Below are 24107 nucleotides of genomic sequence, written 5' to 3' on the forward strand. Positions count from 1 at the left end.
TAAGACAGTTAAAATAGTTGGCACTTTCATGCTTAGGCAAATTAGTTCCAGCAGTCTTGTAGCTGAGGAGGGTACAGTTGATCCTTAATCAGTAATTCAGTCAGTGTGCCATGAAATAACATGAGGCTAGCTGTCACAGAGAGCTGCCTGCTCTACTGCCAGTAGCGCTTACAGGTGTCTATTCATCTCTCTGCTCTCATCAATTACACGAGCCAATGACAGATCACTCTGCATTCATTTGTCTGCTCACATATGCATGGTAATAATAAACGCATCAGATATCAAGGTAAATTAATTTATTCATATGAAGATGGAGTACCCACTGTACTCAGCATAATGAATGCATGCACTCACTGCCACCTACCCACTCAACTACTCAGCCGGCGTAGCTTTCTCTCGAAAATACTTTTTTGTGTGTGTCCTTTGGCAGGTGCGCACACACACACACTATAAGAGCTCTCCTCTCTCATTTGATGTATCACCGGAGCTAGAACCAGTTTTTATCTAAAGATGAATTTGTCACCACATTTGAGCATTTCAACAACATGAAAGGCAAGGTTACAAGCTGGCTGTATGCAAGAGCAGGTTTTGATGTGTGGCCTCTGTTGATATCGAACAGATGCTGAATGTTCTGCAGTCAAGTGACATGCATAGATTATTCGGGCATTGCAGTAACTCAACAATTTTGGCAGAGTCACACAGGTATTTGATGATGGCACTTGACTAATGTTGATGGAATAATGATTATGTGCTAGCTAAATTGTGCATGTCAGCAAGTCAACCATTGTCTGTGTTTATTTCTCTCTCTCTCTCTCTCTCTCTCTCACACACACACACACACACACACATATACACTTCACCTCTTCTTGGTTGGATCCCCCCCGGCACCAGCTTTTTCATGATCACTCAGCCTCTTTAGTTTATTTGCTTTGTGTTTGGCCTTCCCTTCTCCTTTGGCCTCCTTCTCTCTTCCCATCTCTCACCTGTACCTTAATAAAGCACACTGAAAATTAACTAGTTAGCAGCAAATAGTCAGCCAAACAAGTTCAGTGTTGACAATGTATAAATACTACTTTGGAAAATGTAATGCCAGCCTCGGAAACCGTCGTTGGCCTCCAATTAGCTAACCGTTAGTTAGCTAAAGTTAACCAACGCCAGGCTGATCAATTAGCTAGTATCCCTAATTCCGCATGACCAACAGAACATGACATTACACTTTTGTAACAGTAACTGCCATTCCACAATGTCACACGATATGCTCACCAGTTACGGTGTCTTGGCAAATATCGGCTTACTTTCTCATGTGAAAAAATAAGCTAGCGTTAACCACTTTTTGTTGACTTGATGAACAGATTGAACTCTCGCCCGGACCCGAGCCTTGCAAACTGACTTGAGTCGTGTGGCGTCTATTCCAGCTGAATTCTGATTGGCTGAGAAAGTCACACGAGTTGCCAGGTAAGGTGATGTGAAAATTCTAACGAGCATGTGTGTATTTTTATTTTATTTTTTTATATAATTTTTTTTTTACGTTTGACATGATGGAATGAGTTTCAATGCAGTTAGAGTATGTTGGATCAACAAAAACTAAATTAGAGTTAGAAGCCGTGAATTAACAGGTGAATATGGGGTCCGCCGAGGGAGCACTACCTAAAACAGGAGTCAGGTTGCCTGGCAGAATGGTGAACACTTAAACCCAAGAATGATTTTCCCTTTTCAGACTGTTTCATTTGATTAATTATCAAATGAGGCTTAGAGGCTATAAACTGTTCAGTATTTCAGGAATAAAAAAAACTAAAATTACAGAAAAAACATAAAAAAAAATAGACATGATAATAAATGTGTGCAGTAGAAATATGTTTTTACAATCCCATAAATCATCTCGCGACCACTGACTCCTGGGTCCACTGATAACGACTGGCCTAGGGCAACATTGGACTGAGGAGATCTGTTAGTGGAGGTGAAGGGTGATACATGCCAAAACTCAGAGCAGCATACATTATTGTCCGTACTCAGACATGATTTTGACGAAACTTGGAGGGATGATGCACTATGTTACAGCTTTTAAAAGAGTGGTGGTTGTGCTGTAATTAAATAAAAAAAATTGAAAGGCCATACACCACCAGTCCGATGTTAATGAAACTCGGAGGGGTGGTGCATTTTGTTACTGATTACGATTAGCCCAAGAGGTGACACAGTTTACTGTGCCCTCGTATGATTGTTGTTGTGTAAATGAAAAAAAAAAAAAATGTAATACATATTTACAGCATGGGTGTGTGTGTGTTTGTGTGTGTGTGGGGCGCGGGGGGGGGGGGGGGGGACTTCAGTCACTTTCAGGGACACAAACCAGACTTAAGACCAGTTGATTGGGGACGGCTTGTGCAATTGGGGACAAAAGCCGTGTCCCCAATTGGTAAAAAGCTGAATTTTGGGTCAGTGGTTAAGGTTAGGGTTAGGATAAGGTTAGGGTAAGGTTACGATTAGGTTAAGGTTAGGGTAAGGTTACGATTAGGATAAGGTTAGGGTAAGGTTACGATTAGGTTAAGGTTAGGGTAAGGGTTAGGTTTAGGCAAGTAGTGGTTATGGTTATGGTTAGGGTAAGTCTCCAGGAAATGAATGTTAGTTATGTAAATACCCTATAAGACTGTGTGTGTGTGTGTGTGTGTGTGTGTGAGAGAGAGAGAGAGAGAGAGTGAGAGAGAGAGAGAGAGAGAGAGAGAGAAGTAGGGAGAGGGAAAGTGAGAATGGACTGACAGTTCAGACTGTGAAAAGACTGTGTAACATAGGCTACTGAATTTAATTGCTAGGCAGCATATTTTAACTGTTAAGGATTATAGCTCATATTGTGAATAATATGGTGAACAAATGACATGCAAAGTCTCAAACATGCAAAGTGCATGAATGGAATGGGAACAGGCAGTGAAGCATACAATCTCTCAGTCTAAGGTTAAGCTCTGATAGACCAAGCCTCATCATATCGGGTTCATGATCCAGTCTGTGATGTTCTGCCTGGCCCAGCAGCATCTTTTACTGAGGCAGGATAAATCACCATCAAGCCCCCTGTGCCCCAGAGAAGGAATGCTGGAGCTTATCCCCAGATGTTGTTCAAAAGCCCTGGGAGAGGGACATCAGTGTCAAAACTATAGCCTATAGGGTTCGACCGATGTTGGGTTTTGATGGCTGATACCAATACCAGTATTCCTATTGGACCTACCGATAGCCAGTATTTTTTTTTGCCGATATTCAATATCTTTGAATTTAATGAAATTCTTTTTGAGTTGACACGTCCTTAATGCAGGGTGACCCTGCCCATCTATTCAATGGTAGGGGAAATGCTGGGATACCCGCTGATTCATCAGTTTCTTGTCAAAAAGAGAATTATTTAGGATACATATGGTCAAAAACAAGAGTAAGCATTTTTCTTGTTGATGTTGTTGTAGTTTTGCTCCATGGTATTAGGACTGTTCCACTTGAAGGGCTTACACAATCTGGTCTACCAACTTCAAACTTGATATCATCGTCTTTGAGTTTTGAAATGCTACTGAAAATGAAATGCACAGTTCAGGAGTATTTGAGTGATTCTGAGCATCCTGTGTGCCATGCCTCCAAATGGCCACTAGGGCAGATAGGGTAACCGTAAGTGAGTAAATGAATATGCGAGTTAACTACTTTGTGGATCCATGATGCTTCACATCTAAAAAAAAAAAAAAAAAAAAAATCATAATAATAGTCGACACATGAGCTGTTCAGATTTTTTTTTAATGAGCTCCAAACATTAATTTTAAATGTATATTAATAATATATACTAATACTGGATTATGGATATGAAATGACACTCAAAAGCTTCAATGAGAAAAAAAAATAGCCACGGACACATGAAAATGGCACAAATTGATTGTCAAACAAATCAATTAGGTTACATAAATGAATTAGATTTAGCGACTCAAAGGTTGCATGAAAGTAACATGAAAGTAAGCCTGTTTGTATACGTTATGATGAATAGGTCTACTGTATAAATATGAAACCTCATTGACTGCATACAGCAGTCTTTTAGTTGCACTGTCTCTTTAAGAAACCCGGAAACGCTTGCCTTGTGTGTCCATCCGGTCTATCCTACTGGTCGCGGGTCCCAGAGTGAAACGACAGCTGAGCTCCCTCCCGGCGATGATATCCCACCACATAATCTGCACTCTGCGTAGCGGTGTGCGGTGCTGGCGACACCGAGCTGTCCTGAAAGCGGCTGTGGAGGCCTCGGACTTCAGCGGCGGGCGCTGCTACTCTACCCCGAGTCGTGGCGGTGTAACGGGCATGGAGGAGATACTGGCGAGGGTCGTTGCACCTTTACCCACATACGAGACGAGAGACAAATCCCCCCTCCCCCGAATCAAACAGTGTGGAGTTCATGCACTTCTACAGGGGTCTGGACAAGGAACAGAAGCTGGATTTACTGGGCAAGCTTTCGCAAGATTTCGGGGTGGATCACAAAGTGTTTCCGAGCTCGCTTTGAAACTGTTGGACACTCAGCTGCGGGACTTGGCGACCATTTTGCAAGTAGAGGACAGGCTGCGGTACGGCTTGACCCCCCGTTATAAACAGTTGCTTAATCATATCAGCAGGGTCGAGGGGGGAGTTAAGTTTCTGGTGGATCTCCGAGCCGACGTGCTTGAAATAATCTCGGCCAAAGCGAGCGAAAGCCCACACATCAGGGTAAAAACATTTGTTTACATTTTTCTACGGAAGCTCGACTGAGTCAAGTTGTACCGTTCGCGTATAGACGATAGCATTGATGTTATACAGTGAGGTTTACCTGGAATTGGCTGTTCAACTGCAACTCAAAAGAGTTTTTTCAATCTATTAAATAAATATACGCTTATCTCCAGGATTACATAGTAATTCCATAATGAAAAAAACAGATGTAAGCCCAAGCTATAGCCTATCTGTGTGACATGTAATGCTGTTAGGTGCCTTTTCCATAACTCAGTTTCCGAATAGGGGCATAAACTGCCACCCTCCTACTTTTGCCTTATATTTGCAGATAGGGGTTACATTCATAACAACTTGAGAGGGTGACCTTTGCCCAGCATTTTCCCCTTACACAGCTGGAACTGAATCAGGATTTTTTTTTAGCTTTCCTCATAGGCTAGGAGGTCATTGCCAATAGGCCTAATAGATTCTGCTTGGTAAGACACTGGTAAGCTCAGTTTCAGGGCTGGATGCTTGCTTCATGGTATGCTATGCTTGCCTTCCGGGGCAGGTCAGCTGGCAGGGCAGGCAGAGCTGCCTGGCTTCAAGTGCTACTGGAAAACTCTTATTTCTGAGTTTGGAAGTCATAATCACAACTTGTTGAGCACAAAATGTATGCCCTGTAACAAAGGTTTTTTGTTTTTAGTGGATAGGTGAAGTGACAAGAGCTACTTTGTGCTGCAGCCACAGAATGAACAGGACAAACTGTGCATCAGGCATGTAATTGATTTGTTTAAACAAAAGGCGTAATAACTAAAGGTTCAACAAAGACAGAAAATAAAAACGTACAAACTCTTTATTTACATAGAATGCCAAATAATAACACAATGTTGACACAGTTCCATGCTCTCTGCCCCCTAAACGCCATATCTTGGAAACTCATTTTCCTCTTTGTAAGTCGTTCGTTGCACTCTGCTAGTAATTACAAGTTTTCCGGCAGCACTTAAAGGCAGCAGCTGCCTTGCACACCATTTATGAAGATGGAGAGACTTTCAGACGGCAAGCTAGCTGTCACATGAAGTCTATGCAGTTTGTTTGTTTGGGAAGAAAAACTAAAGCAACTTTTAAAAAGGGCTATTCCCATCTAAGACCTTCACTGCCTCTTCCCCAAACCAGTCTGTTTCCAAGCCCTGATGATCTTTACCTTCAAATCGTTCTCTCTTCTGTTGTCTCCTGTTTGATGCTGCTGGACAGCTAGGCCTAATTCAGGCGAAATACAAATGCACCCACTCCACTACTGAGGGTATTATTTGGCTTCATTTACAGATACCTTAAGGCATTTTTGAATGGATTTTTGGCAAATGTGCGTTCACTGTGTCAGCCACTTTTTACCTTTTTTTTTTACCTGTGCTTATGTATTTTTCACCTGAAAAGTTAGATTAATAATGTAATTGTGGCTCCATTAGCATGCAGTAGTTAAGCCTTTTGTATATGGGCTAAGTAGCTGTTTGTTTAGCTAATTGGATGAGTGCCTATAAAAGTTAAAATGATGAATGTATAAATTTACTGCCCAATATGAGAAAATGGATACTAGGCTATATAAGGAACAGGCCACAGCAAAGACATTGAGATTAATGAAGAATCAGTGAGGTTTGGATTTGGATGGCTCAGTATTGTTTTTAGAATTGTGCAAGAGCTTTGCTACTTAGGAATGCTTTCTGATTCAGTGCAAAGACAGATGGTGTAATCTGAAAGGCTAACTCCTTTAATGACTTTACGCCAACCAGAGCAAAATAAAAAAAACAGCATTATTTGATGAGGCTGGGTGACATTCAAGCTGCAGCAGTTGGTCTCCACGAGATCAAACAGAATGTGTCAAGTTTTTGTTTTACTGAAGCTATGAGTTATTCAGCCTTCAGATATGCTTGTGGAACTGTTGTAGCTCAAGCTGTGTTTTGTCAACACTCCTCTCAGATGGGGATCAGATTGCATTTGCAAACGGTTTCTTTTGTTTGTTTTCACCTGCATGGAGTAACAGATGGGGGGGGTTTACCGTATCGAGAAAATTCATAAGTGACGAGTGTGAGCCAAGTTGTTCAACACAGAAAAGTATACTAAATTCACTTTCAAATACTTTCCTGTGATTACTGAAACTGTCTGCCGTTCATTGTCTGTGTGGCAGTTCCTCCCCATTTGGCACCTAAGTAGGCAAAAAGAATTGCCTAAATATTTGCAAATATGATTTCCCCCAGGTCTGACTCCTCTGTGTTTCCACTGTCAGTCCGTCTCTGATTCTTTATGCTGGCTGTATCTGTGAGCTGGATGAATACTGACTTGACATGGTACTGTATTTCTATCCTTAAAAGGGCCTGGGGCTGTGTATTGGCTAGTGTCCTGGAGAGTAGCTGCCAGTGTGTCACAGGCCAACACCGTAACGACCAGCTTGTTCTTTGAGAGCACAAACATTAAGCCTCAGTAGCCTTTATAGATGGATACCAAATACAAACCGAGTGCAAAAACGCTCTAGTAAGATATCATCTGCATTCTTTTTCTGTGTTGAAAAGAGCAGCTTCTCTGAAAAAGATGATGGAGTTTTAAGTGTAGAAGAATATAAATTTAACTAACTTAAAGCTTCTGATGTCTGTGATATCTTATGAAATAAATATTGCTTTGAGCAAGTGAGTGTAGGACTACACCAGGCTATTAGCGGTTGCTCAGGTTCTATCATGTGTCTGCTTTTCTACAACTAACTAGACAAAGTGTAAGCTGCAGATTTGTGACCTTGTTGAGTTGTGTTTGCCCATTGATGATGGAGTGAAGTTATGACTTTATCTTGATCATCAATTTGTATGTAGTATGAGTTCAGAGCCTGTGTGTGCACATTTAACCTAGTACTATCCTTCAACTTCACAGATAATCGCTAGTCCTGATTTCAAAGATCCTGACTGTGCTATTGTCCAAGGACTTTCTCAGTACCTTGCCTGCTCAGTACCTATCTTAGGCCTGGTGAGAAGTGGCTCAGATGCATTTAATCTCAATAACCCAGATCCGTTGAGGCATATCATAGTTTAATAGGTCTTAACAGACTAGAGTACACTCTGCTGCCACCATGGCCTTGGTATTTGGTTGTTGTTATTGCCAGAATTTGATTGAACTGGAAATGGGGGGAAAGGTTATGGTGAATATGAAGCTAGCCTCTGTATTGACAGTGTGTGTGTTCCAAGGGAGAGAAAAAAAACTGGCATTCAAAAGTGATGCAGGTAATCAAAGCGGCACCGAGTCACAGGGAGGAAAAAATCAGAAAATTTCTGAAATGACTAAAGTAATGAAAGTTTGGAATTTTCAAGACCGCAATTACCGCTCTTGTTGCGGGAGTGTCACTTTGAATTCCACGCTAGATTAGTCTGTCTTGGCTGGGGTAATCGATTTTCGCCGTTGGTCCGCACTCCTTCCTCCTGCGGGCTTTTCATTCTTGTCCACCTGTACACAGACCGAGTGGATGAAAGATGTAAAAAAAAAAAAAAAAAAAAGTCTGAGTTCTACACTTTAACACACACTTCATTTTAGTTTGCTCTCTGGGATTTGGCAAATACTTCCAGAGTGTCAGTGAGACTGTTTCCCCCCACAGAAAGGCTGGCAGGCAGATATGTGGCATACAGCCTACTAGAGTAAAAGGCATTGGCACACAAGCACATTGGTGGTCAGCGGTCACGGCGGATATGGAGAAGGAAGTGTATCTGGCCTTGAATAGACGGACTGTTCCTTGTAGGCATTGCAGTCTCCATCGCTCTGTATAATCACTATGTAACCACTGCTCAAGATGGAGAGGGACCTTGTAGCAGAGGCTGTATCAGCTCACAGCATCGGTGCCGAACCGCATTGATATACCTCCGGTGTCAAAAAGTGTTGCCTCATTTTCTCTCTAATGGAGTGGAGGATTGTCCGCCCTCCCCTTCCTCTCTTTTCTCCCCGTCTCCCTCCTAACCCTAGGCCTCTAATGCTCGGCCCTTCCCTTTCAAAGAACTCCATCTTCTGCAAGGTTAACAGAATACAGATTTGTCCCTGGGTTCGGCCGTCCTTTTGTGTGCGCGAGGATTGGGAACCCAAGGCACTTTTATGTGGTGTTGATGTGCTGGGGGTTTTTTAGAGAAAAGCTTGGCCGGGATTATCAGCCATTATAGAATTGTTTCTTTTGCTTCTGGTAACTGATGAAGTTTGAGTAGCACGCACACACACACACACACACATACACATACACATACACACACACACACACGGGCGTCACAAACTGAGCAATAGATAGAAGTTGTGCTCAAGCTTTTTCGAGCCCGGAGGGTTGGTCTCGACCTGCTCCTCACAAAAAACAGAATTTTCCAGTGTGAAATCTCTCGACCATATAGAGGTGAATAATTCAGGGGCTAATGCCTATATGCGGGGAAGAATTTCAAGGTTTGTCATTTTGAAGTATGGTAGTTGCTGCTGGAGAATTTTACGCAGTGGCTATTAGACCTTGACTATACAGTATAGTTTGGTTATCCATCGATTACTGTGATTGACAAGAAGGCATTAAAGCCAGCCTGAAGTAAAGGCATCCCATTGAACAGTCAATATAAGGTGTGTGTGTGTGCTTGTTTGTGTGTTTACAAGAGATTTGCTTTAAATGAAGTCTGACCTTTGCAGGCGGACAGGCCTGCTTTGAAATGGCAAGTTGTTTATTGAAGCGCCTCCTCTACTCCTATTGCGAGCTCACACACATCACAACTCATAAGGTGTAATGAAAACATTCAAACGGCACACAGACAACCGAGGGACCGAACGTCCACACAGTCCATAACACATGGGTGCGGATTCGTCTGTGTGAAGCGACGCTCCAGCCTGCAGATTCACTTCAGCCACGCTGCTGTCAGTCATTGGGATGGCACTTATGAGTCCTCTCTATAAAAGATGTTACGAGACTGTAAAGACGGGTCTGTTTACCCTACACATTAGTGTAATAAAGTTGTAAAAGCAGCAGTTTCTCAAAGAATACCTTGTCTCGGCGTCCCGGCTTTATTAGATGGCACATAGAGTGACGGGAAAGAGAGAAAGAAAGAAGAGGAAGTCTGTTAATTTGGTACATGTATTATGGATATCATGGGATTTTTGCAATGAGGAAGAGGCATTAGTGGCTTTGTGTTATGTAACAGCTGTGCTTAATTATTGATGAAGGGCTGTACTTTGATGTGGGGCCTTAAGATATATTTTGTCACGATGCCTTTACCTGCATACCAGTGTTTTTTGACTCAGGTCCTCTGAGTCTCACTTATCAAGCGCTATAAACGCAGAGTACGACAGAAATTCTGCTTGCGTTTCCCCAGCAGACCGACTGCTGAGCTATTTCCTCGCTAAGGGAGGGAATGTGGTGAATTGTCTATTATCAGCTGAATGGGGAGGTTAATTCTAAACTTGACCTCTCACCTCTCCCTCTCCCTCTCTCTCTCTCCCCCAGGACCTGAACGGCACTCTGAAGAGCTTGCTGTCTGAATGGTTCTCTGTAGGTCTGCTCCGCCTGGAGAGAATCACCTGGCAGTCCCCCTGTGAGATCCTGCAGAAGATCAGCCAGTAAAGACACACATGCACCCTCACACTATCCTCCTCTTCTCTCTCTGTCTCTCTCTCTCTCTCTCTCTCTCTCTCACTCATCTTGAAGGACCATATCAGTGTTTTGCTCGATTTCCCTCAGGTGATAAACCTGCCTTAAAATTCTCTGCTGCTTCGGGTTTAGAAGTCACGGACGTTTGAATTTAATTTGTAAAACAATCTTTTCTTCAGGGGCTATTTTCTGGCAGAGACGTGCATTCTGTTGTGTGAGGAGTGATGCATTCAGATGTTATCGATATATCAGAAAAATTAATTTCCTACTTGGTAGTCAGCCAGACTAACTATCCTAACTTTTTTAAAACAAGAAGAAGCCAAATTCTTTTCACGATGTCCATGTTTGCTTATCATCTGTCTTCTGGGTTTGATTTTCCGGCCAAACAGCGTACGAATGCAGTGTTGTTTGGCAGCTGACTTTGAAGTCCCGGATGTCGGAGCCTCCCGTCGGCATGTGAACGCACCAGAAGACTTTTCAAATCGATGCGGGCATGAAACTAAATTACCACACACCGATAAAGTGACTTTGACAAAAACAAACCCGGGCAGGATGTTCACTGTGATGGATTACCTATCCCTGCGAGTTGATTTTCGTACCGTACTCAAATAAATGGAAATGAATGGCTGCCAGGAAGGTAGGAAAAAAGCATTCAGACAGCTAAAAAAGTTTAGCATGCTTCGGAAAACGGTCGGTTGTGATGTAAAGTATGTGAATTGTAGTGGAAAAACACCGGTGTGGTCCTAACCTCCTCTCCTCTCCTCTCCTCTCCTCACCTCCTCACGTACAATTCAGACACAGTATGACGCTTAGAAACGGCAAGGCTAACTCTCTGTGTATTGTCAGGTATGAGGCAGTGCACCCTGTAAGGAACTGGACCGATATTAAGCGCAGAGTGGGGCCGTACCGACGCTGCTATGCCTTCACCCACGCCGCCATGCCGGGAGAGCCTCTGGTCGTGCTGCACGTCGCCCTCACCGAGGACATCTCCGACAACATCCAGGTTAGACGCTCCAGTGTGGCTGCAGGCTGCTGTGCTGCTTTGTCTCACTTCACCACACCTTCAAGAACGCTTGAAAATGTGGGATATACTATTTTTGTTCCTCCTCAGCTGACAAATTGATTATCACTGTGTGAAAAAACAATGCCTACAGCTTTTTTTAGGCAGCGTGTCCCCGCGGGAGCGACCTCTACGGTGCTGGCTTTTTCATTTCTTGCTGTTTACAGTGGCAAGACGTGGTTTTGACAGTGCGGAAAGTTGAGAATATTTCTTCTCGTGGAAAAAGTGCAACACTTCAAATGGATTCTCTAGACGCACAAAGCCGTTTCCACAGTTTTGCCTGAGCAGTTACTGGCTTAAAAAAAGAGGTGTTTGATAGATACAGGCCTTTAGTTCTCATATGGACAAGAGAGGAGGCAAAACCTTGTGAAATAGTTGTCATGTCATGCTATTGTATACAGTCTCCTGCCTTTGTTGCAGCTATCCAGCTAAATACTCAAGTCTCTGAGGATGGATTAGACAGGTAACTATCAGCTTTGGAGCCTGTCTTTTTGACTCTGCAAATACATCTGTCCCTCACAGAGTATCGTCCGCGAGTTCACCACTCTGGACTCCGAGGAGGATGTGAATAAGATCAACGCAGCCGTCTTCTACTCCATCTCCTCCACCCAGGCCGGCCTACAGGGGGTGGAGCTGGGCAACTACCTCATCAAGAGGGTGGTCCGAGAACTACAGGTGGGTCAGTCGATGGGCGGGCGGTTGGGTGGGTTGATGCAGGGGGTCGCTCAGCAAGTTGGTCTGAGAACTATGGATGGATGAATAGGTGAATATGTAGACTCAGGGAATTATAGTACCTCATCAGAAGGGAAACTAGGGATGGATGAGGCAACCTAGAAACTACCTCATTAAAAAAGAAAAAGAAAAAATTTCTTTGTGGGCGGCACTGCTACATTTTCAGCTGGATCATTATACATGATCATGGTCAGCCAGGCTCTACATGTGGTTTTTAAAAGCTGCATTAAGAAAGACAATTAGCCTTTTTTTTGGTTAGCTGATACTATACTGGGTGAATTTGAAATGAAACCAAAACGCATTAGCGTGATGAATATTTATCAACATTCTCACCTAGTCCCATTTTAAAGGTCAGTATTGGCCAATTGGGAATCGGTAAAATCCTCACAGTTTCACATTTTGAAGAATTATGTGAGACCCGCAGTATATTAGAGTTTCCAGAGAGACTTGGCCATGTCGGAGTTTAAGGTCAGGGTCAGAAGAGAGTTAAGGTTTGGGGACTGTGAATCTGCTATTTAACCGTCTCTTATGTAAATACAATAACCATAAAATACCATAGAAGACCGTCCTTTCACAATAAAGCCAGATAACAATAACAGTGCACATGACACGTGCACAGACACATCTGTTAAACTCCCGAACCCCTCGGCTCCTCCCCCACGGTGTAGTATTAATAAGTGTTGTTTGACTCCACCCCGGGAACAACGCAGCTTGCTGTGTATGACTCACATGCTGAATTCTATTATTCACACTGTGGCAGCTTTCAGGTGGGGCCCAGATGGTGAAATGTTATTCCAGAGAGAAAGATAGCTGTGATAGGCGAGATTTTGCTTTGAGTGCTTTTTTCGGAAGTTTTATTTTTGCTTTCTGTCGCAGGGCTTCGGCTGATGCATAAATCTTCTACTCGTTTTACCCACTCGCTTACAGACACGCGCGCACATGCACACGCACACATAAACAGAGTGGTAGTCAGTAGACAGGGCGGTAATGAAATCTCAGCCATCCCCCTCAATAAGCGCAGGAGAGCCCTCCATGTCAGGCCACTCCAGCTAGCACTTGTTAAATGATTGGAACATTGAATGGAACATCAAAAGCCACTCCACCCGACAGATGGGAAATGGCTCTTTGTAGTGTATCCTCATAAAAATCAGGTTTCAGAGCTGAACGCCGGTTCCGCTTTAGTCATTCATACAACAGGACTGTGTTTTGATTGCGGGACGCATTTTTATTTATTGGCATTTTTTATTAATGGCAACATAAGGTTCAATAAGCTCAGTAGATATTGCTTTGTGTGAGTTTTTGTTTTTGTTTTTGTTTTGGTCTCATGACTATCTGTTTGTGTGATAGGAACGCAGGCTGTATTGCACTGTGTTGCACCAGCTAGATAATAAATAAAAAGCCTGGCGACATTAAACTCCTACAGATGGTAAATGTTGTCCGCTAGCTTTGTGGCATGTCATCCCCAAAACTCTCTCTAGCCATACTGTGACTTTCATACTTACACTGCTGTGACCCCAGTGGGAATCGAACCCCCAACCCAAGCGCCACGCTCTGCCTATCGGGCTGTACAAATCCACCGCTTGTATTCTGCAGAGGCCCTGGCTTTGTGACAGGGTTGTACCCTACGCAAAGGTGAACGGAGGAGCAGCGCAGCCACACGGGGGCCACTACAATGATGGATGGATGATGGAGAGGAAAGGAAAAGGTCACAGCTGTGATTTAGGGCGAAGGGAGGAGGTCCTGCTTGTCTTTGTTGATTGGACCCTGGGGCATCGTTCTGGCACCGCTCCTCTTTTTTCGTCCGTATCCTCTCGTCCCTCTTTCTGTTTTTTTTGTCTTTACTCGCCTCACCTTCCCTCCTCCCTCCTTTTAGAGGCACCCACTCCTGACCTGGGAGATCTGCTTATCTCACAATACGATTTGATACACGATATTCACGATTCAATACAACCACGATACGACGTGATAAATAAAAGTTCAGTGACAACAAAGTCAGACTGTGCAGAGTTATCCACAAATCTTTCTAGCAATAATATTGGCTTGCTTGAATGTAAACAACAATTTAAAAATGTCATTATAAAGTAATAAATAATGTAATTTGTATGGAGAGCTTGTGAAATTGTGATGGGCAAGCTGTCGCATTTGTGATTACTACAGCAGAATAAAATGGAGCTAATACCGCAATTCATTTTCCTGCCCCACGATGCGTATTTTCACATTTTTGTATCACAATATATTCGATATATCCTCCCATCCCTACGTGGGAGCACCCAGGAGTTCGGAGGAGAGGTTGGAAGTGAAGAAGGAGAGATGAAGATACAGTTAGGGTGCGAGAAACACACAGAAAAAAGGACAAAAGGAGAGAGCGAGCATGAGAAAGAAAGTTGCAAAGAGGGAAGGAGGAAATAAGGAAAGGAGGAAAGGAAAAAGTATGTTGTCGAGAGAAAGAGAGAGGCGGACAGACAGCGGCGCGTCCCTCCAGGGTTTGTCTGGCACTTCCACTTTCATTCATGGCCTCTCACTCCTCTGTCTGCCACGCCGCTCCGTCAGTTATCAACCCAGACGTCAGAGAGAGAGAAAGAGGGGGAGGAGGAGGTGGTGGTGGTGGTGGGGCGAAGGAGTTCTCATGAAGATGTGACAGAGGTGGGGGAAGAAAAGGGCTGTGGGAGGTCTGCCGCTGAGACGCTAGACTAGACAGAGGCACGGGGGAGCGCCGAGAGAGAGAGAAGAGGACAGGTATTAAAGGTAAGAGTGCAGGGGGGGACGGGAGGAGGAGGAAAACAGAAGGACGGAGGGAGGGGAGAGAAAGGGGATCATCCATCTCCATCAACCGGGGCAGGATAGTGAAGCAGCGGAGTTGATTTGTAACGCCGCTCTCTCTATCTGTTTGTTTGTCTGTGGAACTGAAGGCCCGAGCCGTCGAGCACAAACAGGGAAATTTAGTTTTGTTTTTCTGATACTGAGGTCGGGCATTCGCCTGCCTCGTTTCCACTGTTGACCTTCTGGTGGATATCGAGTCTCGGCTGCCTTTCAGCTGTTTTCTTTTACATCTTTATCTTGTCTACTCATCCCCACCCCGTCTCCCTGTTTGCTTTTGTTTGGTGTTTTCGTCTCTTTGTAGCGGTAAGGCCGGGTGATACAATTCTGCTTTGAATCTTGTCTGCTTGTGTCTTTTTGGTAGTGATTCAATAGATGGCATTTTTAGTTTAAAGTCTGTCTTTCTCTCCCTCCCTCCCACCCTCTCTCTCTCCCTCCCTCCCACCCTCTCTCTCTCCCTCCCTCCCTCCTGCAGAGTGAGTTCCCCCACATGGCCCAGTTCTCCAGCCTGTCTCCCATCCCGGGCTTCTCCTCCTGGCTCCAAGGCCTGCTGAGCCAGTACAGGAAGGAGGGCCGGGGCTCCGACCTCCTGTCAGAGCAGGAGTGGAGGGAGGTGGAGCAGGCGACCGACGCAGCCCCGGGCACCGCGGCCCTGGACGCCCTGCGCAAGCTGATCGGCACCGGCGAGTGGGTACGCTCGGAGCGGCTGGCCCGCGTCATGGAGCCCGCCCTGATGCACCTCTGTGCCTGGTATCTGTACGGGGAGAAGAGGCGGGGCTACGCCCTCAACCCGGTGGCCAACTTCCACCTGCAGAACGGGGCCACCATGTGGCGGCTCAACTGGCACGCCGACACCAGCCCCAGAGGCGTGGCCAACTCCTGCGGCATCATGGTGAACTATCGTTACTTCCTGAGCGAGACGCCTAAAAACAGCGCTCTTTACCTGCAGAACAAGGTCATCACAGCCTCGGAGCAGGTGCTGGGCCTGGTGTCCCAGTTCCAGAAGAACAGCAAACTATGAGGAAGACAGGTTGACACCCCAGTTACACCCCAGAAATACACTCATGTTCGATTGTTCCGCAGAGTAGATTGCACTTGGTATCACTGATACATTTTGGACTGATGAACGTTGTTTTGTTTGATTTTGTTTAATATAAAAAAAAGGTTAATGACATCAGTAAGAACAGGACAGAATGACATCGGCCGCCATTGTCCTTATTTTGAAATGAAATGAGAACAGTTTCCACATGTTGTGTCTCATCTCATCTGCTGTATGTAGTGCATGGGTTAGGCTTCTTGCCTCATTGGGTTTCTGGCTGAAGCTGTTTGGTATCGTCTGAGTGCTTCCCAGGCTGAGAGACTGTAGCTAATGAAGCACGAGGCATCTATCAATGCCTTACCATGTTCCTGGATAACAGTGTGTGTGATGGTGAAGCAGGAGCGCAGCTACTGGAAATAAATGATGTTTTGTTTCTTTCGTGTGGCTGAACTGTCTCACTGCAAAGAGGTTCAGGAATGGGAGAGTATTGGACTGATTGATTTTTTTTTTTTGTAACGTGCCGGCGTGCCTGTCTCTGTTTGTATACACATGTTGCTTCATTGCCTCTTCCTGCTGACGCTCAATACACAAAGGCATTACATTACACCTTGTTCTTTCACACATTCGACACTGAAATCACTGACGGAAAAAAAATATTATTTCATATTCAATAACTCTAAACAGAACCACCACTTCATTTTCTGCCTTGTATCATGACTAGCCATATTTTACAGTTGGCTGTGCTCACTCACACCCAGTGGGCGGGACCCTCCCAGTAGCTCCATTCAGGTGATGTTTGATAGCGTTGCCATCACCCCCACCCCCTCCCCCCACCCCTCTCTGGAGAGCCATCACTGATGTTCTAACTGCTGCATACAGGTGCCAAGCAGGGCTCATATCAGCCCACACCCCATTGTTGTGAAATAATATATCACAGCAAGTTGACTGTGAAATTACATTTTATCTCTCCAAGGAGCCAAACTTTCTTTTCATTTTTTTTTTTCACACTCTATCTCTCCCTCCCTCTCTCTCCCCTTTCCCTTTCCCCGTGCCGCTCTGTGTCCTAGAAACTAATGGAGTGAGAAATAAAGTTAAAGTAAATGGCTAGATTGATGGTGTTCAGTTGTGAAGAAGGGGGGAGGAGAGTCGGGAAGCATAAAAAGGACAGTTGTTTAAAGGATGCCCTTGAGAGAGACAGTGTGTGTGTGTGTGTGTCTCTGGTGATATTGGAGACCCATACCTGTGTGTGCGGATGTGTGCGGATGTGAGGTGGGGGGGGGGGGGGGGCATGAGCAAGAACCAGACTGTCACACCATCTTACCACGGTGAAAGATGCACACTGTGGCATGGGTTGCCATGGAAACAACAGTGTCCCACACCAGCTGCTGGCAGCTAGGGCTGGTTATGACTCACCTTTGTCCAGGAATGTCTTATGGCAATGACCTAGTGCAGGTTGGGTTAAAAGTCCAATATTATTTAACTGTTACGAATTTGGTCTCGAATGTATTACGTCTCAGGATGAAAATAGTTTTGTGATGATGTAAAAAATGTCTGTCAGTATTTCCCATAGGAATTTGAAGACAAACACACAGAGCAGTTGCAACACTGAAATCTGATTGATGGACAGAACAGGCCACTCTAAATGAAACAATACAGATCTCAGTGGAGGAAAATCAGAGGACGTGTCAATTCAAATGCTGCAAACTTGCCTGATTGGGAGGATTTAAACTGCTTCAAGGGTAGTGAGGGCGAGGTGCTAATCAAGCTCAAGTCCACTTGTCTTAACTGTAATTAATCTGAAAATGCTTGTTAAAACGGATTTTTGCAATGAATTAAAATCTCACTGCTGCTACAAAATCAAATTTTGACAGTGTCCCCATTAAGCATCCTTGATCAAATGCCAGTATAAATGTAATTTAATTGCTATATTAGGGCCCCTTTGTAGACATTTGCTTTCATACCCAAAACTTTTTGTAGCATGTAATGTCTATTCTGATCACTGATAATTCCCACAGTGTGTAGCGCAGTGTGTACTCAGACTTGTCTTCATTTGTATCTAATCAGATCGCAGTTTTGTCACATTTCCGACCCAGCACATGCTGATAATGGATTCACGGCCAAGTTCAATATTGTACAGCTCCGTTGTCTGCCATGTCTTACAGCCAGTGCTTTCCAAAAAGCAGCAGAAGACCTAATTACAATTGATTAGAAACTGTCTGCTGTAGAAATCCATGCTTCATCTAAAAATAATTCAGTAATTCAGACAATCTTTTTATTCCTTAGTGAGGAGAGGAGATTCGTGCCTTGTCCCTCGCTCTGAGGAAATTGCCTTACAAATGAGGCTAATCCATTTTTTACAGATCAGAGTGACCAGAAGAGTCAGTGAGTTTTGGTGCTGGTTTTCATGTTCTTATTCATTCTGATAAGGTCTGACATATAAAAGTCCTTTGCCTTCCTCTCAGAACATGGAAATGAAAAAAGAGTGATCACTGAAAATGGGGACATTTCCCTAATCCCTAAAACAATCCTTTGAAATATATTGGCACCAGGTTTGATCAGAAAGGGTTTCAATAGGTTCGTAACATCACATTCGGCGAGTTACTCAGGCTCGTTGGGACAAACAGCACTGGCTCTTAATCAAAGCACGCCACAGATTCTCACAGTATACGCAAATAACACAAAAGTCTAAAATAAAACTCAGAAATGTCACATCCTTAATGCAAAGTCTGTGCCGTGTCTCTCTCCGATCCAGTCCAACTCGGTGTCTCCTGTGAATCCTTTTTCCTTTGTGGAGAACATGTACAAACAAGTCAGATTCCACCCACCAGCGATGTCCTCCAAGACAAATAAAAGAATAAAATGCCATAGGAGGCATGGAGAAGAAAATGTGAAAATGTCAGTTTCTGACAAAGAACCAGATGGGGCAGCTCTTACTGAACCTTCCATGTCAGCTGTGTGTTGAGACGCTGGGAAGCCATCAACCTTGCCCTTGTTGCACTTGTTGCCCCAGCCGGTGGCAGGAACTCTGACTTTTACCATGTATACTGAGAAAGAGCGTGTTTTCTACACCATAAAATGCACTGACCCCTCACTCAAGCTACTATAAAGCTGCATCCTCCTCCTTCCTTCAGCAGCTTCTATTTTTTCAAGGTAAAGATGTCAATCAGTGTCAAAAAACAATGCTAATGTTGTCACTGATGTTACAGATGCTTCCCATGTGACTTGCATGTATCAGCTCAGTTGGATGGATGTATCCTGTGGAATTTTATAGGGTGTAATATTTTATTGTAGCACTCACACTCCTGACATTTGGAGAAAATCAATTTGTCACGCTGTTTCCGCTTACCCCTTTCTATGACGAGGACTTTTCACACACGTGCTACAATGCCGGCGTATTCAAAGCGCTGTTTTTGTGGTAAAGCGACGATGTGAGGCGAGCAGGATTCTCAGTGGATACTGTTATCTGAGGGAGAGAAAGTGTCAGTTCTTGCAAAAATGCTGGCGTTACCTGTAGGCTACTGGCTTGCTGTGTGTGTGTGTGTGTGTGTGTGTGTGTGTGTGTGTGTGTGTGTGAGAGAGAGAGAGAGAGAGAGAGAGAAGGGGGTGGGGGGGATTCATCCAAGTGTGTCAATCCATTCTTCCTGGTTGCTGTTGCTGGCCCTCCTTCATGCTTCTCACCTCACATCATCACCATTCTCCTCCTTCTCCATCCTGCCCCCCCCCCACCCCCCACCCCACCCCACCCGGCTCTGCACCCACAGCCCGGCCACACTCCCGGTTCCTTGGTCTGTCTTCAAAGGGCTTCACGCTTTATGAGCAATCACGGCACACGCATGCACACGCGTTCCCAGCCTGTGCACACACACGTGTGCATAGACACACACACACACACACACACACACCCTCTCAATCCTGCCCGTCCCTCTGCCTCTGCCTGTTACTGTGCGAGCTGTAACCTTTAGAGGGCAGCAGTGCTTCATTATCGCAGCCGAGCAGAGAAGAGGAGCGTTGCATGTGGCACTCGTACTTTTAAACAATGTTTCTCTGATTCTCTGAGAAACCCTCTCTCTCTCTCTCTCTCTCTCTCTCTCTCTCTCTCTCTCTCCCTCTCTTCTGCCTCTCACCCCCTCCTGTTACACCTTCCTCTCCCCCTCTACTTCCTCCTTCCGCTCCTCTCCGTTTCTTCTTTCAGCCCATCCCACCGGCCCCTTCCATCCCAAGTTGCAGAGTGAGTTGGAGATTGACAGATCTGCTATATCTGGTTATAGGCTGTAATTAAAACTCATTTGGCATGCTGATGGCATTTTCCGCCCCCCCTTCATCCACCGCAATTAGTCAATATTAGTTGCCCTGACGTCTTGTATCAGATTGGGTTATAGAATGAGAGAGAGGTAAACAGGCGGAGGTAGCAGTGGCATCACCCTAGGGTGAGAATCCACACTTGGCCCGCTCCGCTTCCCAGACAGATTGGAATGAGAGTGCGAAAACTCTCTCTCTCTCTCTCTCTCTCTCTCTCTCACTTACTCACTCTGTCTCTCTCACAAACACACACACACTTAAATAGTTGCCCCATTGATTCCCCTTGTTGCTTCGTAGTGTCATGAGAGAGAGTATTTTGGAAAGAGAAGCTAAATTTATTCTGTGAAGACCAGAAGCATGCATGCATACTCACTTACTGCACACACACACACACACACACATACACACACATATATATAGAGGTTTTGTAGGCTCTGACCCAGAGCTCATTGATCAGGTAAACAATCCAAGGCTGGAGGCAATGGATCACTCACTGAAATAAATCCTTAAAGGCCTGTCCACTTATTCACCTCCACCTCCTGAGGCCTCCTTTCCTCTCTTCATCTCCTCCAATAGCCTCAATATCTGGACAATACTGCAGTGTGAAATGTCAACATCCACCTGTCTCTCTCAGCGCTGACATACAGCGCTGCCTTCTGTGCACAAGTTGAGCGCTTTCCCAACTTTTGACAGTTGGGAGACAAACCAGATGCTCTTATTTATCAGAATCACCTTGGCAATGAGGAGGCAGTTTGCCGTCGCGGTTGACTGATATCCCACGATGCCGACCGGTTGGGCTTTTCTAGGCCGCAGTGTGAACACAGCATCAGCCCTACTCACTGCATAATGCAGGGTGGGTACAGGAAACCGCCTGGACTGCTTTGAGGAACCCTTAGGCAAGCCAAAAAATGATCAGTATATCCCGGAGCATTTATGAAATCATGCCAATATTTGAATCATTACAAAGGTCACAGGTGTGTCATTTATACTCCATCAAAAGTCGGAGCGCTCTCACAACACGACACACAAGCATCTTCGGTGAATTTCAGTTTTGTCTTTTCAAACGATTTCAACATCTGATGAAATATATAACTCACGCAGCGACCGAGTGTCTTTCTTCTCGCTCTCTTTTCTCGCACAGGAAAGCGGGAGTAATAAGTCAATGCCTTTTCCTGTCAGCCCAGTTTTTTTCTTTTACCCTCACCGCTTGCATTCCAGCGACCCATTAAAGCTATAGACCTCCTCCACACTTAACAATCCCGTTCATGCATCTGCGGAGTTATCTTCAAAAAACGGCTCATTCTGTTTCTTTCACTTACGTCGGCTCGTACTGTTCACTCTCTCTCTCTCTCTCTCTCTCTTTGTCCCTCCCTCCCTCTACCTCGCTCTCCCTCTCCTTCATCCTGACATGCACAGCGGTTGCAGAGCCGCATATTGAAAGGAAACATGGTCTCACTTCATGAAGCTGTGAGTCTCATTTAAATAGCTGCAGCAGCTGGGCTGACACACAAGCCTCGCCTCGTGAATCCATGCTCCTCTAGCAACGGGAGAGGGGGGAAAGCGGAAGCTGACGATGGTGTGACAAATTGCGTTTTCTTATTTTTATTCCGCTGATTTATTCCTTCCCCCTACCCGCACTGCCACACACACACACACACACGCATACATACACATACAACCGCCCATCCTGTTTCCTATCTCATTCTATCCTTTGGAGCAGAGGGCCTATAGCAGTGGTAATGGAGGAGATTAATTGGCCTTGCTGTGCCTTGAGGAGGGTGGGAGGTGATGGTGGTGGTACGGAGGTGGCAATTTTCTAACCCTGGATGTCACCCTGCTTACCCTCCGCTGCCTCACATAATCTGAGATCTTTCCTACAGAGAGAGAGAGAGAGAGAGTCCTCCTCTTCTTCCACAGCCAATCTCTGCCAGGCAGAAGAGAGAGAGAGAGAGAGAGAGAGAGAGAGAGAGAGAGAGAGAGAGAGAGAGAAAGAGAGACTTTCCGTGTGAAAACTTTTCATACGGAGAATACTAATCCATTTCAAGGCATTCAGTCATTCAGGGCCACATTCCAACACTGCATGCCATCAGAAAGTTAAGTTGGCAGGGTAAGATTGTTGGACAAACAGAGAAACTTCCAATTCTTGTCTGACTGGCTTAAATGTTGGCTCACGAAATGTTGAGTTGGGCTCGTAATGGCGTGAGCGCAAATGTAAAATTAGCTTGTTCAGTAAATAGCAGTCAATTAACCAGCATAATAAACAACAGGTGCGATAAGTGGCTATGAAAGGCAACTTGTTGAGTTTATTCAGTAAAACCCGAGGTAATTGCGACAACAATACCGTAAAGCAGCGTTTCCCAATCATTCCCAGTCATCCTCAAGAACCCCCTGTCCTGCAAGGCTTTGTTCCGACTCTACTCTCACACACCTGATCCAATTAAGGGCTTAATGCCCATTGGTTGAGCAGCAGAAACAGAACCTGGACATGGCGAGCATGAAAGTGTGTAGCCCTTAATTGGATCAGGTGTGCAAGAGTAGAGCTAGAACAAAAACTTGCAGGACAGGAGTTAATGCAATTACACATTCTCTGTGTTAAACTTGCAGGTATGCATTTTGATCATTTAAACGCTTGATATATTTGAAATAACCACTAAACCTTTTGTAATGACAGTGACTATTTTTGCACTATTCTGCAGAGCGCTGTGTTTTTTCTCTGTCATTATTCCTCACTCTGTCTCTTTCTGTCTCTCTCTCTCTACCTATCTATATTTTCATCAGCACTAACCGGCACCCTCTCCCCTCTCTATCACCACTCTATCTCCACCGCTCCCCTCCTTCTCCGTTCTAGTCCCTCCATCCATCTGTGGCTGTGGTCAGCGGGGCCACTCGGGTGACAGATGAGCTGGGCAATTGATCAGTGTAAAGTCAAGCTTTTACACTTAATGAAACCTCTGCTCACTCACTCCACACATGCAAAGTGTCTGGAGGAGCCGCACTAACACACACTAACACACACACACACACACACACACACACACAAGTCAATGATGGTGGGAACTCCATTAAATCAATACAAGTAGAGAGAATGAGAAGCAGGCAGATGGATGGATTCAGCAGAGCATACTAACGTGTTAAATTCAAAACCTCTGTTCATCTGCTGTTAATGTACCTGTTACTCTTTTACTTTGACTTTTTGCCCCTCTCTCACTCTGCCTCTCTGTACGTATGTAAATGCTGGCACTGATGTGAAGGAGTCATGATTGCTGCACTCACAGGGGCTAGTGAGGTGCGGAGGAGCTGCAAATGGCAGTGTATGATTGGCAATTGGCACTGTGAATGGCACTGCATCGCTGGAGGGACCTGAGAGAGTCAGAGCAAACTGTTGCTGAGCCTCCATGGCACAGGGGTTCTGCATGGGCACAACTGGCAACTCTCAAGGCCCCGGTTGGCCCATAAACACACCACGGTGCGTATGTGTGTGTGTGTGTGTGTGTGTGTGTGTGCGTACACACACACACACACACACATACACACACATGCAAACACGATATAAATATATCAATGTTATCATGTTTTTTGAAACAATGTGATTTCTACAGTCGATACCTGAAAACAAATACTCAGCTGATAATAACAAAACAAAAGATAGCGACTGCTTACAGTAACATTATCGATAGGCCTACGCAGGCTAAGTGCTAATCAATAGCTCTAACAAGCTGCAGCTCCATTTAGGCACTGGCCCAACATAACAAAGGTTACTCAGTGTAGACTGCGGCTTACTCCCTTCCTGTGTGCCAGAGCATTTTGCCCAGGAAAGAGCTACCAGACACCAGGTGCTCAGAACAGCA

At 44.9% G+C, this 24107-nt stretch overlaps 1 protein-coding gene across 1 annotated transcript; it reads left to right on the forward strand.

Annotated features, from left to right (window-relative positions):
• The first annotated feature begins 4115 nt into the window (after nucleotides 1-4115).
• On the forward strand, nucleotides 4116-17008 carry mlycd (malonyl-CoA decarboxylase). Its single transcript, XM_071526722.1, is given in 7 exon segments — nucleotides 4116-4391; nucleotides 4393-4478; nucleotides 4481-4704; nucleotides 10169-10281; nucleotides 11159-11315; nucleotides 11895-12047; nucleotides 15397-17008. Coding segments are annotated over 7 exon segments (1509 nt in total). The 5' UTR covers nucleotides 4116-4161; the 3' UTR covers nucleotides 15943-17008.
• Nucleotides 17009-24107: the final 7099 nt, after the last annotated feature.

The sequence above is a fragment of the Centroberyx affinis genome, unplaced genomic scaffold (genome assembly GCF_046629955.1).
Source record: "Centroberyx affinis isolate AG114_WGS23_722 - 3 ecotype Tasmania unplaced genomic scaffold, CSIRO-AGI_Caff_v1 ptg001447l_1, whole genome shotgun sequence".
NCBI lineage: Eukaryota > Metazoa > Chordata > Actinopteri > Beryciformes > Berycidae > Centroberyx > Centroberyx affinis.